Source organism: Dryobates pubescens, chromosome 30, assembly GCF_014839835.1.
Source record: "Dryobates pubescens isolate bDryPub1 chromosome 30, bDryPub1.pri, whole genome shotgun sequence".
NCBI lineage: Eukaryota > Metazoa > Chordata > Aves > Piciformes > Picidae > Dryobates > Dryobates pubescens.
The window spans coordinates 9888902-9903010 of NC_071641.1; the positions used below are offsets into that span (position 1 = coordinate 9888902).

At 54.1% G+C, this 14109-nt stretch overlaps 1 protein-coding gene across 1 annotated transcript in view; it reads right to left on the minus strand.

Moving 5' to 3' along the window:
• Positions 1–3217: 3217 nt before the first annotated feature.
• The window catches only part of PTEN (phosphatase and tensin homolog), a 91341-nt gene continuing 80449 nt past the window's right edge, over positions 3218–14109 (minus strand). Inside the window, exons 9-10 of the mRNA XM_054174620.1 lie at positions 7352–7576; positions 3218–3427 (exon numbers count right to left, since the gene is read on the minus strand). Coding sequence (XP_054030595.1) covers positions 3242–3427; positions 7352–7576 — 411 coding nt within the window. The 3' untranslated portion in view covers positions 3218–3241. The remainder of the gene's footprint in view (positions 3428–7351; positions 7577–14109) is intronic.

Genomic DNA, 14109 nt, shown 5'->3' on the forward strand with positions numbered 1-14109 from the left:
ATAAAAAACCCCAAACCCAAAAGGGGCAGGATGCGAACCTGGACATCATCTTCGTTTGGCGACGGAACACGACGGCGGCGGGGGGGTGGGGAAAGGGGGGCAGTGGGGGCAGGAAGGAAAACAAAAAGGTCTCCACTTTTACAAAACTGGAATCAAATGGGAAAGTGCCATGGTTTGAAGAGGTCCTAATTGAAGGGGTTGAGTGGGGCTTTTTTTCCCCCCATGTCCTTGCGACACAAGCAGGGAGAGACACAAGAGCAGACCTGGGGAAGCTTTCGTTTCCTCCTCTCTTTTGCCAACTGGATGAGCGGTGTCTTGAACCCTGGAGGGCAAAAAGAACCCAAACACCCCCACCCCATACCCCCCCCCCCCAAAAAAACACCCCTCCAAAAACCCCAAGGAGATTGGTCAAGGAAAGAATTGTTCCTACACTATTGTCCTTCTGCCGTTGAGGGGAAAAAAAACCACACCACAACCAAAAACTAAAACAAACCCCAAACCCCCCAACAAACAAAAAAAACCAAAGCAAAAACCCCAGACCAAAGCAAAGACCCCAAAGAAACAAAACCCCAAACAAAAAACAACACCAAAAAACCCCAAACCAAAGGAAAAAACCAGTAAGAAACACAACAAAAAAAAACCCTCAACACAAAACCCAAACCCCCCAAACAAAAACAACAAACAAAAAGCCCAAATCAACCCCAAAACCCCAAAGAAACAAACCCCCAAACAAACAACACCGCCAAACGATCCCCAAATGAAGGAAAAAACGTGAAAAACCAACAAAAACCCCCAACACAGAACCCAAAGCCCTAAACAAACAAAAAAAACCAAACAAAAAACCCCAAATCAAACAAAAAAACCCAAAGAAACAAAACCCCAAACAAAAAACAACACAAAAAACCCCTAAATAAAAACAACACCAAAAAACCTAAATAAAAACAACATAAAAAACACAACAAAACCAAAAAGCATAAAAAACACAAATAAATAAAAAACACAACCAAAAAACCCCAAAACAACATAAAAAACACAACAAAACCAACAAAAAACCCCAAACCAAAAGCTCCAAAGAAACAAAACCCCAAACAAAAAACAACACAAAAAAAAACTAAAACCAACATAAAAAGCACCAAAAACCTAACTAAAACAAACATAAAAACCACAATAAAAAACCAAACAAAAAAACCCAAACCAAAGCAAAAACCCCAAAGAAACAAAACCCCAAACAAAAAAACCCCACAAAAAACCCCACTAAATAAAAACAACATAAAAGACATCAAAAAACTAAATAAAAAGAACATAAAAAACACAAAACCCCTAAATAACATAAAAAACCACAACCAAAAACCCAAACAAAAAAACCCAACAACCCCAAAGAAACAAAACCCCAAACAAAAAAAACCCAACACAAAAAAACCCTAAATAAAAACAACATAAAAAAACAACAAAAACCCAAACAAAAAACCCTAACCCAAACCAAAAACCCCAAAGAAACAAAACCCCAAACAAAAAAACCCACAAAAAACTAAATAAAAACATAAAAACCAACAACCCCCCCCAAAATCCCAACCCAAACACCCCAAAGAAACAAAATCCCAAACAAAAAACAACACCAAAAAACCTAAATAAAAACAACATAAAAAGCACAAAAAACCTAAATAAAAAGAACATAAAAAACACAACCAAAAAAACTAAATAAAACATCACAAAAGCCACAAGAACTAAATGAAAAGAACATAAAAAACACAAAAAGACCTAAATAAAAACAACATAAAACCACAAAACCTAAATAAAAAGAACATAAAAAACACAACAAAAAAAACCTAAATAAAAAGAACATAAAAAACACAACAAAAAAAACCATTTAATAAAAACAGCATAAAAAACCCCACAAAAACCAAACCAAAACCCCCAAACCAAACCAAAAACCCCAAAGAAGCGAAACCCCAAACAAAAACCACCACAAAACCCCTAAATAAAACAACATAAAGACAAAAATGCCCTAAATAAAACAACATAAAACCCACAAGAACTAAATAAAAAGAACCTAAAAACCACAACCAAAACACTAAATAAAACCAACATAAAACCCCCCACAAAAACCAAACCAAAACCCCCCAAACCAAACCAAAAACCCCCCACAAAAACCCTAAATAAACCATAAAACCAAAAACACCCTAAATAAAACAACATAAAACCCACAAGAACTAAATAAAAAGAACATAAAAAACACAACAAAAAAACCTAAATAAAAACAACATAAAACCCACAAAACCTAAACAAATAGAACACAAAAAACACGACCAACAAACCCCACTAAATAAAACCAACATAAAAAAACCCCCCACAGAAACCAAACCAAAACCCCCAAACCAAAACCCCCAAAGAAACAAAACCCCCCCAAAACCACCACAAAAAACCTAAATAAAAACATAAAAAACAGTTAAAAAACCCCAACTAAATAAAAACATAAAAAAACCACAAAACCTAAACAAAAAGAACATAAAAACCACGACCAAAAAACCCCCACTAAATAAAACCAACATAAAAAGACCCCCCACAGAAACCAAACCAAAACCCCCCAAAACCAACCCAAAACCCCCCCAAAACCAACCCAAAACCCCCCCAAAACCAACCCAAAACCCCCCAAAGAAACAAAACCCCAAACCAAAAAAGACCACCACCAAAAAAACCCCAACCCTAACTAAAACCCACATAAAACCCACAACCAACCTAAAACCCCCAGACCCAACCCCCCCCCCCCAAATAAAGCCCACCCAAAACCTCACCCATAACCCCCCAACCAATACCCCCCCCCCCAAAAACCCCCCAAACACAACACCAAACCACCAAAACCCCCCCAAAAAAGTCAAGCCCTTCCCCTCCCCACCCCCCAAAACAACCTTCCCCCCTCCTCACCCCCCCCCCCCAAAACACCCCCAAAAGTTCCTTGCTTCAGTTTATTCAAGTTTGTCAAACTCTTGGTGGTTGGTTGGTTGGTTGGATGTGGGTTTGGTTTCTCTCTGTGTGGTTGCTTGGTTGGTTGTTGGTTGGTTGGTTGGTTGTTGTTGTGTTGTTTGTTTCTGGTCTTTTTGTTTCGGGGGGGGTTTTTTTGTTGGTTTGGGTTTTTTTTTTGGTGGGGTTTTGTTTTTTTGTGGGGTTTGGGGGTTTGGTGTTTTTTTTGTTTGTTTTTGTTTTTTTGTTTTTTTTTTTTTAAATCAAGAGATAAAAAAAATATTCAGACTTTTGTGATCTGTGTATGCTGATCCTCATCAAAAGGTTCGTTCTCTGGGTCAGAGTCAGTGGTGTCAGAGTATCTATAATGGTCAGGTTCATTGTCACTAACGTCGGGGGTGACGGAGGTGGAGCTGCTGGCCTCGGGGTTGGATGGCTCTTCCACTGTCTTGGTGAAAAACAGCTTCACCTGCAGGGGAAGGGAGGGGGAGGAAAGGGCAGGAGAGGAGAGAACAGCCTTCAGAAAGAGAACATGGGGCTCTCAGCAGGATCAGCTAACAGCCAGCACAGCGCTCCTGGGATCCAGCAGGAAGCAGGCAGGGAGCAGTGCAGTCCCCCCTGGGATCCAGGGGGAAGCAGGCAGGGAGCAGTGCAGTCCCCCTGGGATCCAGGAGGAAGCAGGCAGGGAGCAGTGCAGTCCCCCTGGAATCCAGGAGGAAGCAGGCAGGGAGCAGTGCAGTCCCCCTGGGATCCAGGAGGAAGCAGGCAGGGAGCAGTGCAGTCCATCCTGGGATCCAGGAGGAAGCAGGCAGGGAGCAGTGCAGTCCCCCTGGGATCCAGGGGGAAGCAGGCAGGGAGCAGTGCAGTCCCCCCCTGGGATCCAGGGGGAAGCAGGCAGGGAGCAGTGCAGTCCCCCTGGGATCCAGGAGGAAGCAGGCAGGGAGCAGTGCAGTCCCCCTGGGATCCAGGGGGAAGCAGTTAGAGACCTGCTCAGCCACTTGGATCCCCACAAGTCCATGGGATCAGATGGGATCCATCCTAGGGTGCTGAGAGCTGGCAGAGGAGCTCCAGGCCTCTCCCCATCATTCACCACCAGCCCTGGCTCACTGGAGAGGTCCCAGAGGACTGGAGGCTGCCAAGGTGATGCCCAGACACAGGCAGGGCTGGGAGGAGGAGCCAGGGAGTTCCAGAGCTGTCAGCCTGAGCTCAGTGCCAGGCAAGGTTATGGAGCAGTCATCTGGAGTGCAGTCACAGCACTCACAGCATGGCCAAGGGCTCAGGCCCAGAGCATGGGGTTAGGAGGGGCAGGTCCTGCCTGACCAACCTGAGCTCCCTCCATGCCCAGGGCACTGCCTGCTGGATGTGGGGCAGGCTGTGGATGAGGTCTGCCTGGACTGCAGCAAGGCCTTTGCCACCATCCCCCCCAGCAAGCTCCTGGCCAAGCTGTCAGCCCCTGGCCTGGGCAGCAGCTCTCTGAGCTGGGCTAGGAACTGGCTGGAGGCTGAGCCCAGAGAGTGGTGGTGAATGGTGCCACAGCCAGCTGGCAGCCAGGCACCAGTGGTGTGCCCCAGGGATCAGTGCTGGGCCCCAGCCTGCTCAATCTCTTTATTGATGATCTGCAGGAGGGGATGGAGGCCATCAGCAGGAAGTTTGCAGCTGACACCCAGCTGGGGGCAGGAGCTGAGCTGTCAGAGGGTAGGAGAGCTCTGCAGAGGGACCTTGCCAGGCTGGGCAGATGGGCAGAGGCCAACAGGATGGCACTGAACAAGTCCCAGTGCCAGGGGCTGCACTTTGGCCACAGCAACCCCAGGCAGTGCTACAGGCTGGGGACAGAGTGGCTGAGAGCAGCCAGGCAGAGAGGGACCTGGGGGTGGTGGTGGACAGCAGCTGAACAGGAACCAGCAGTGTGCCCAGGGGGCCAAGAAGGCCAAGGGCATCCTGGCCTGCAGCAGGTAGAGTGTGGCCAGCAGGAGCAGGGAAGTCCTTGTGCCCTGTGCTCAGCACTGCTTAGGCCACACCTTGAGTCCTGTGTCCAGCTCTGGGCTCCTCAGCTTAGGAAAGAGGTTGAGCTGCTGGAAGGTGTCCAGGGAAGGGCAACAAAGCTGGGGAGGGGTCTGGGGCACAGCCCTGTGAGGAGAGGCTGAGGGAGCTGGGGTTGCTTAGCCTGGAGAAGAGGAGGCTCAGGGGAGACCTTCTTGCTCTCTGCAACTCCCTGCAGGGAGGTTGTAGCCAGCTGGGGGTTGGTCTCTTCTCCCAGGCAAGCAGCACCAGAACAAGAGGACACAGTCTCAAGCTGTGCCAGGGGAGGTTTAGGCTGGAGGTGAGGAGAAAGTTCTTCCCAGAAAGAGTAATTGGCCCTTGGGATGTGCTGCCCAGGGAGGTGGTGGAGTCCCCAGCCCTGGAGGTGTTCAGGAGGGGATTGGATGTGGCACTTGGAGCCATGGCTTGGCTGTCAGGAGGTGCTGGGTGTTAGGTCATAGGTTGGGCCTGATGAGCTCTGAGGTCTTTTCCCACCTGGCTGATTCTGTGACTCTGTGGAATCACAGAAGCACAGAACAGTCCAGGCTGGAAGGGACCTCCAAAGCAGGGCATGGCTTGAACTGGGGAACATTGGACAGCAGCTCAGAGGAGCAGATCAAGTGCTCACAGGAGCACAATCTCATGAACAGGCTTCTGCACATGAGGATCTAGCTAGAGACTTTCTGGGAAGGCCTCTTGCTCCACTGCCAGCTCCAGCACAGGCAACTAACTGCCTTCAAAACCATAATCCCAGCTTTTCCCCTCCTCCTCACCCATTCTCTACCATCCAATCCACAGTGCAGCGCCAGACACCTGAGGCAGCAGCAGCAACCCGCTCTTGGGGCACACAACGCTTGTCAGAGAGTCACAGAGTGCTCTGGGCTGGAAGGGAGCTCCAGAGCTCAGCCAGGCCAACCCCCTGCACTCAGCAGGGACATCCTCCACTGGATCAGGTTGCCCAGAGCCCTCTCCAGCCTCCCCTGGAATAGCTCCAGGCCTGGAGCCTCAACCACCTCCCTGGGCAATCTGTGCAGTGTTCCAGCAGCCTCCTGGGGCACAACTTGTTCCTCACATCCAACCTCAATCTGCTCTGCTCTGCGTTGAAGCCCTTGCTCCTGCTCCTGTCCATGCAGGCACTTGCAAAGAGTCTCTCCCCACTATTCTTGTAGCCCCCTTTCAGATACTGGAAGGCTGCTATTAGGTCTCCTTGGAGCCTACTCTTCTCCACGCTGAGCTCCCTCAGCCTCTCCTCAGCAACTCCTAACTGACAAACAAGTTAGGATGTTTTTGAGTGAAAAAAGGGTAAATAAATGACCAATGGCTGCAAAACTCCTGACAGCTGATTTGCTGGCATCACTCTATTGGCTCTGCTGGCTGGGGTACAACTCAGCTGCATGAACTGTGCTGGCTGCTGGCTGCTGCTGCTCCTTCCTGGCTGGCAGGGCTTGCTCCCACATCTCTTTGGCTGGGCACGAGAACTGAACTCTCTTCTGCTTAGACTGTGTAAGGTACAGGGGTGAGGCAGCAGGGAGGCTGTGAGCAGCCCCTCTGGACTGTCCAGAGGGGTCTGGAAACAATTCCAGGGGCTCCTTGTGTTGTTTTCTTAATTGCAAATCTGTGTCAACCCATTTGGTACAGAGGCACAGCACTGTGTGCTTCTGAGGTCTGTTTGCTTTGTAAGTGGAGCTTCATCAGGCTCCCAGAGCTGGCAGGGCTGGAAGGGAGCTCAAGGCTCAGCCACTGCCAGCCCCTGCCGTGGCCAGGGACACCTCACACTGCAGCAGGTTGCTCACAGCCACCTCCAGCCTGGCTGCAAACACCTCCAGGCAGGAGGCTTCCACCACCTCCCTGGGCAACCTGGGCCAGGCTCTCACCACCCTCCTGGCCAACAACTTCTTCCTCACAGCCAATCTCAAGCTCCCCACTTCTCCTTTGGCTCCATCCCCCCCAGTCCTATCCCTCCCTCACCCCCCTCCCAAGTCCCTCCCCAGCTTGCTTGCAGCCCCCTGCAGCTCCTGGCAGGCCACCAGAAGCTCTCCTGGGAGCCTTCTCCTCTCCAGCCTGCACAAGCCCAACTCTCTCAGGCTGTCTCCAGAGCAGAGCAGCTCCAGCCCTCTGCTCCTCCTCCTGGCCCTTCTCTGGACCCCTTCCAGCCCCTCCAGAGCCTTCCTGTGCTGGGGGCTCCAGACCTGGCCCCAGAGCTCCAGCTGTGGTCTCAGCAGAGTGGAGCAGAGGGGCAGAATCCCCTCCCTGGCCCTGCTGGCCACACTTCTTTAGCTGCAGACTGAACACCCCCGAGTCTTGGAGTCAGTCTCCACAGGAGAAGGCAAGACAGACCAAGCAGGTCATGTCAGGCAGCTCTCTTCACACTGACCTTGAAGTTTGGAGAGAAGTATCTGTTGGCTTTGTCTTTGTTTGCTTTGTCTAGGTCGTTCTTGGTGAGGGTGAGGATCAGGTACTCCTTGTCGTTGTCGGAGCGCTCGGTGCTGAAGATGCCATCCAGCTCCTGATCCGCCACCAGGCTCCCGTTCTCTACTTTGTCTGAGTTCTCATCCAGTCCTATGAAGAATGTATTTACCCAAAAGTGAAACATTTTGTCCTGAGGGAGGAAGAACACAGAAGAACAAGCTGGGCTTTAGTATTCCACTACTGGCACGGTGAGACTTCCAGCGGCAGCGGCGGGTCCGAAGCCACGCGGGGAGCACAGCAGGCAGAGCTTGTTTGGACCAGCAGGGCACTGCTGGCTGCACAGCACCACACCACAGCACAGGCTGGAACCCCACTCCACCCCCACCTGCCAGGGCAGGACCACCTAGAGTGACCCACAAAGGAATGTGGTGTCCAGGCAGGCTGCCTGCCAGCTCCCCCATGGTGCCGGTCCCAGCCCTTCCCAGTGCCTCCCAGCCACCCCCAGGTGCTGGTCCCAGCCACCCCCCCCAGGTGCTGGTCCCAGCCCCCCCCCCAGGTGCTGGTCCCAGCCCCCCCCCCTGAGGTGCTGGTCCCAGCCCCCCCCCAGGTGCTGGTCCCAGCCCCCCCCCTGAGGTGCTGGTCCCAGCCCCCCCCCGAGGTGCTGGTCCCAGCCCTTCCCAGTGGCTCCCAGCTGCCCCTAGGTGCTGGTCCCAGCCCTTCCCAGTGGCTCCCAGCAACTCCTAGGTGCTGGTCCCAGCCCTTTTCAGTGGCTTCCAGGTGCTGGTCCCAGCCCTTCCCAGTAGCTCCCAACAACTCCTAGGTGCTAGTCCCAGCCCTTCCCAGTAGCTCCCAACAACTCCTAGGTGCTGGTCCCAGCCCTTCCAGTGGCTCCCAGCAACCCCTAGGTGCTGGTCCCAGCCCTTCCCAAGCACTTCCCACTGGCTTCCACCTCTTCCAAGTGGCTCCCAGCTGCCCCCAGGTGCTGGTCCCAGCCCTTCCCAGCAACCCCTAGGTGCTGGTCCCAGCCCTTCCCAGCTGCCCCCAGGTGCAGGACTCAGCCCTTCCCAGTGGCTCCCAGCAACCTCCAGGTGCTGGTCCCAGCCCTTCCCAGCTGCAGGACTCAGCCCTTCCCAGTGGCTCCCAGCAACCTCCAGGTGCTGGTCCCAGCCCTTCCCAGTGACTCCTGGAACACTGCATGCAAAGACATGTTCCCCACTGCTCTCCTGGCCCAGATGCAAAAGGTTCTGTTAATCCAAGTCCCTTTGAAGCAAGACAGTGGCTCCTAATCAAAAGCTTCATTTAAAAACTACCAAACCTGGGGGGGGGGGGAAGGCAGGTGACCATAAATGACAGAAGAGTTAAAACTTGCAACCACCAAAGCATAAAGAAAGTTTGGGGTTTGGTTATTTGCTCATACCTTGGCCAAGAAGCAAGCAAACCCAAGAGGCAAGCTGGGTGAAGCAGCCTTAGGTGGCTGCTGACTTCCCCTAGAACCTCCTCTGGCACAGAATCACCAAAATCAGACTGCTCCCAGCTCCCCCTAATGATGGAGGACCTCTGGAGTCCAGGTGGTGCAGAGGTGCTCCTTTCCTCAGTGCTTCTGGGCTCTCAGGGCCCAGGCAGTGCTGGAGATGGTCAAAGGTTTCCTGAGAGGCACAAACTCTCCCTTCAGCACACCAAAGTCTTCTGTAGAGAAGCCACCTTGCCAGTCTCCCTCCAAGCTCTGACTCTAGAGGCTGCCTGCCCCCAGCCTGGTGTAGGAGTGGAAGCCAGAAGCAGGGCTATGGTATTAGCCAGTTCTGGGAGCCCTGCCCCAAATGCAGGCACAAACTGGGGTCACCTGGGGCTGGATCCATGGCTCCTCTTGGATATAAACATGGCTGTTTCATTGGAACCACTGCTGAGGTCTTCACAGGGACAACTGGGGAGGCCAACTAGCAGCCTGCCAGCACCTGAAGGGTGCAGCACAAGAAAGCTGCAGAGAGACTGTTCCCAAAGGCCTGCAGGGACAGGAGCAGGGGCAATGGCTTCAAAGCAGAGCAGAGCAGATTGAGATTGGATGTGAGGAACAAGTTGTGCCCCAGGAGGCTGCTGGAACACTGCAGCAGGCTGCCCAGGGAGGTGGTTGAGGCTCCATGCCTGGAGCTGTTCCAGGGGAGGCTGGCCAGGGCTCTGGGCAACCTGATCCAGAGGAGGATGTCCCTGCTGAGTGCAGGGGGCTGGCCTGGCTGAGCTCTGGAGCTGCCTTCCAAGCCAGAGCATTCTGTGAGTCTTCTCCATCCCTGCCTTGTGCTGTGGGCTAGAGGAGATCCTTCCCCTTCCTCTCTGCTGTGAGGAAAGGCTGAGAGCCTTGGGGCTGTTGAGTGTGGAGGAGAGCAGCCCCAGAGGGGACCTATGAATTTCTGGGGGGTGGGTGTCAGGATGAAGGTGCCAGGCTCCTGTCAGTGGTGTCCAGCAACAGGACAAGGAGCAATAGATACAAACTAGGACGTGGCAAGTTCCACCTCAGCATGGGGAGAGACTTGTTTGGTGTGATGGTGCTGGAGCCCTGGAGCAGGCTGCCCAGAGAGGTTGTGAAGTCTCCCTCTCTGGAGACTCTCAAGCCTCATCTGGATGTGTTCCTGTGTGGTCTCCCCTAGGTCAACCTGCTCTGGCAGGGGGGTTGGACTGGATGACCTCCAGAGGTCCCTCCCACCCCCTACCATTCTCTGATTGAAAGGTCACTGGAGGATTCTCAGTCAGTCCTTTACCTGCTTACCACCATGACCAGCAAGAGCTGCTCTGAGTTTCTAGCTCCATAGGTGGTACAGAAGCAGCTTCTGCTCCTGGCCACACACTCCCTGAAGATGTCCTGCCCAGGAACTTCACCTCGAAGCATGCACCTGAACAGCTCCATGGGCTGCACTGAATGTTCCCCATCACTTGCCACACTGCTGCCAGGCAGGGATCTGCTGGAGGGAGGCCAAGGGAGGGCTGCAAGGATGCTGAAGGGCCTGGAGCACTGCTGCTGAGCAGAGGCTGAGAGCCCTGGGGCTGCTGAGTGTGGAGAGGAGAAGGCTGAGAGGGATCTGAGCAATGTCTCTCAAGAGCTGAGGGCTGGGGGTCAGGCAGGAAGGGCCAGGGCCAGGCTCTGCTCACTGTGCCCTGCCATAGGCCAAGGGGCAAGGGATGGAAAGTGCAGGCCAGGAGGTTGCAGCTCAGCATGAGGAGGAACTTCTTGCCTGGGAGGCTGCCAGAGGCCTGGAGCAGGCTGCCCAGAGAGGTTGTGGAGTCTCCTTCTGTGGAGCCTTTGCAGCCCTGTCTGGATGTGTTCCTGTGTGCCCTGTGCTGGGTTCTCTGCTCCTGCTCTGGCAGGGGCTGGGACTGGAAGCTCTCCAGAGGCCCCTTCCAACCCCTCACATCCTGGGAGCTGTGATGCTGTGGTGTTTCCAAAACCAGGTCCTGTTAGCAGGTTGGTCCTGACCAGCACATGAAGCACTTCCCATCTGAAACTGAGTCACATTTCCTTCCTCATCCCAACCAGAACCTTCTGTTTTACACTGCATTTTCAGGCAGAAGATCCAAATGCAAAGTGTGAGGCTGCCCACAGCAGGCACCAGTTCTGCTTTTCTGTTAAAGCTGCAGGGCTGCCCAAGCCAGCACAGCCCAGAAGCTGACATTCCTTGGGACCACCCAGAGCCAGAACACAGCCAGACTCCTCTGAGCTCACTGACACCTTAGGCTTCCCAGAGGGACCCCATTCCAGTTGCCTGTTGGAAAATCCAAGTCCTGCCCCAACTTCCTACTTACTCACTTCTGGTGGTAAGCAGGGGAGGAACCTGAGGTGGAACAGAAGCAGTTCTAATGTGCCTCACGAACCACAGAATGCCAGGGGCTGGAAGGGAGCTCCAGAGCTCACCCAGTCCAAGCCCCTGCCAGGGCAGGGGCACCCAGGGCAGCTCACACAGCAACACATCCAGGGGGGGTTGGAATCTCTCCACAGAGGGAGACTCCACAACCCCCCTGGGCAGCCTGCTCCAGGCCTCTGGCACCCTCACAGGGAAAAACTTCTCCCTCCTCTGTCCATGCAACTTCCTCTGCCTCAGCTTCCAGCACTGCCCCTTGTGCTGGCACTGGGCAGCACCCAGCAGAGCCTGGCTCCAGCCTCTGGGCACTGCCCCTGCACAGCTTGAGCCCCAGCAAGGAGCTCACCTCTCAGGCTCCTCCTCTGCAAGCTCCAGAGCCCTCAGCTCCCTCAGGCTCTGCTCCTGAGGAAGATCTTCCCCTGCCTGCAGCAGCTCTGTGCCTCTGCCATGGACTCTCTCAAGCACTTCCCTGAGCTCCTTCCTCACCTGAGGGGCCCAGAGCTGGACACAAGATTCCAGCTGTGGCCTCAGCAGGGCAGAGCAGAGGGGCAGCAGAACCTCTCTCACCTCCTCCCCACAGCCCTTCTCATGCAGCCCAGGAGGCCCTTGGCCTTTTTGGCCACCACAGCTCATTGCTGGCTCCTGCTCAGCCTCCCATCCCCCAGCACCCCCAGCTCCTTGTCCCCTTCCCTGCTCTCCAGCAGCTCAGTGCCCAACCTCTCCTGCTGCCTGGGCTTCTTCTTCCCCAGCTGCCAGACCCTGCCCTTGCCCTTGGTGGCTTTCATTGCCTTGCTCCCTGCCCAGCTCTCAGCCTGCCCAGCTCTGGCAGCAGCAAACCTGCTGCCAGTGCCCTCAGCCAGGTCACTGAGGAGCAGATTGCAGAGCTCTGGTCCCAGGGCTGAGGCCTGAGGGACTCCACTGGACACAGGCCTCCAGCCAGACTCTGTCCCACTGACCACAGCTCTCTGACTTCTGTCCTTCAGGCAGTTCCCATCCACCTCCCTGCCCAGCCCCCAGAGCACACTGCCTCCCTGCAGCTGGGAGGATGCTGTGGGTGTCAAATCTTCCCTGAGATCAAGACAAACCACATCCACAGCTCTGCCATCATCCATCCACCTGTTTATGTCCTCATCAAAGGCTGTCAGGTTGGTCAGACATGACTTCCCCTTTCCAAAACCATCCTGACTGCTCCTGATGACCCTCTTGTCCCTGATGCAACAGTATCGACACCAGCAAAACATCACAGGGTTTTTCTGGGCCAACAAGCAGGGAGCAAGAAGAGATGGACTCAAGCTTAACTCCTCTGCTTCTCCCTCACAAAGAGAACCATGGAAGGACACAGACACTGGGAATTCAGGAGTGTTTGAGGAAACAGTTTCTACCTGCCCAGGGAGGTGGCTGAGGCTCCATGCCTGGAGATGTTCCAGGGGAGGCTGGCCAGGGCTCTGGGCAACCTGAGCCAGTGGAGGATGTCCCTGCTGAGTGCAGGGTCTGGCCTGGATGACCTCTGGAGCTCCCTTCCAAGCCAGAGCATTCTGTGATTCTAAGTGTTCATGTGTCTCTATGGATCCAGATAAGAAACAAAGATGATCCAAGGCCTGGAGCACCTCTGCCACAAGGCCAGGCTGAGGGAGCTGGGTTGGAGAAGAGAAGGCTCCAAGGAGACCTCAGAGCAGCCTTCCAGGACCTGAAGGGGCTACAAGAAAGCTGCAGAGAGACTGTTGCCAAAGGCCTGCAGGGACAGGAGCAGGGGCAATGGCTTCAAAGCAGAGCAGAGCAGATTGAGATTGGATGTGAGGAACAAGTTGTGCCCCAGGAGGCTGCTGGAACACTGCAGCAGGCTGCCCAGGGAGGTGGTTGAGGCTCCATGCCTGGAGCTATTCCAGGGGAGGCTGGCCAGGGCTCTGGGCAACCTGATCCAGTGGAGGATGTCCCTGCTGAGTGCAGGGGATTGGCCTGGCTGAGCTCTGGAGCTCCCTTCCAGCCCAGAGCATTCCATGATGCTCCCAGCAGCAGAGAGCTCTGCAGGGAGGTGGATACAGCCCCTGCAGTCTCAGCACTGGGCAGAGGTCATCCTTCCAGTGAGAATGCAAAGAAGTCCATTTGCACACCATGCCCACAGTTCAGGGAGGTCCCAGCTCTGCAGCTGGGAGTGATGGCACTCCTGTCCCATCCTTCTTCAGGACCACAGGGCAGAAGCAGCCATGCCCTTGGGTGCTGATCCTCAGTGCCACCCCTGACACTTCCAGTGAGGTCAGCAGGAAGGGACCAAGCTGATGGCCAGGCTGCAGGAGGTGGGGGGTAGATGGCTCACAGCAAGAGTGCTGAAGCAGCTCTGAAGGAAAGCAGTGCCAGGGTGAGGAAGGGCACTGCATGCAAGGTGACACCAGCAGAAGGCAGCATCTTGCTCTGCCTCACCTTCACCAGGCTGAGCAAGAAGCAGGAAGGGTTTGCTTGGCTCTGAAGAGTCTGTCTGAAGAAGCAGCTGTGGGGACTCAGGAGAACAGAGTCAGACTTCTCACCAGACAGCTTTTCATCTCTTTCCTTGGGATCCATTTCCAGAGGTCTCTGGGGACTCAAACTAAACAACACAACTGGGCTGAGCTAGGCAGCTCTCCTTTTATCTCCCTCCAGCTTTTGAGAGCATCAAGTCAGGCTCCTTCCTTTCCCACTACACTAACTTCAGTGGCATCACAGAATGCTCTGGGCTGGAAGGGAGCTCCAGAGCTCAGCCAGCCCAACCCCCTGCACTCAGCAGGGACATCCTCCACTGGATCAGGTTGCCCAGAGCCCTGGCCAGCCTCCCCTGGAACAGCTCCAGGCATGGAGCCTCAACCACCTCCCTGGGCAGCCTGCTGCAGTGTTCCAGCAGCCTCCT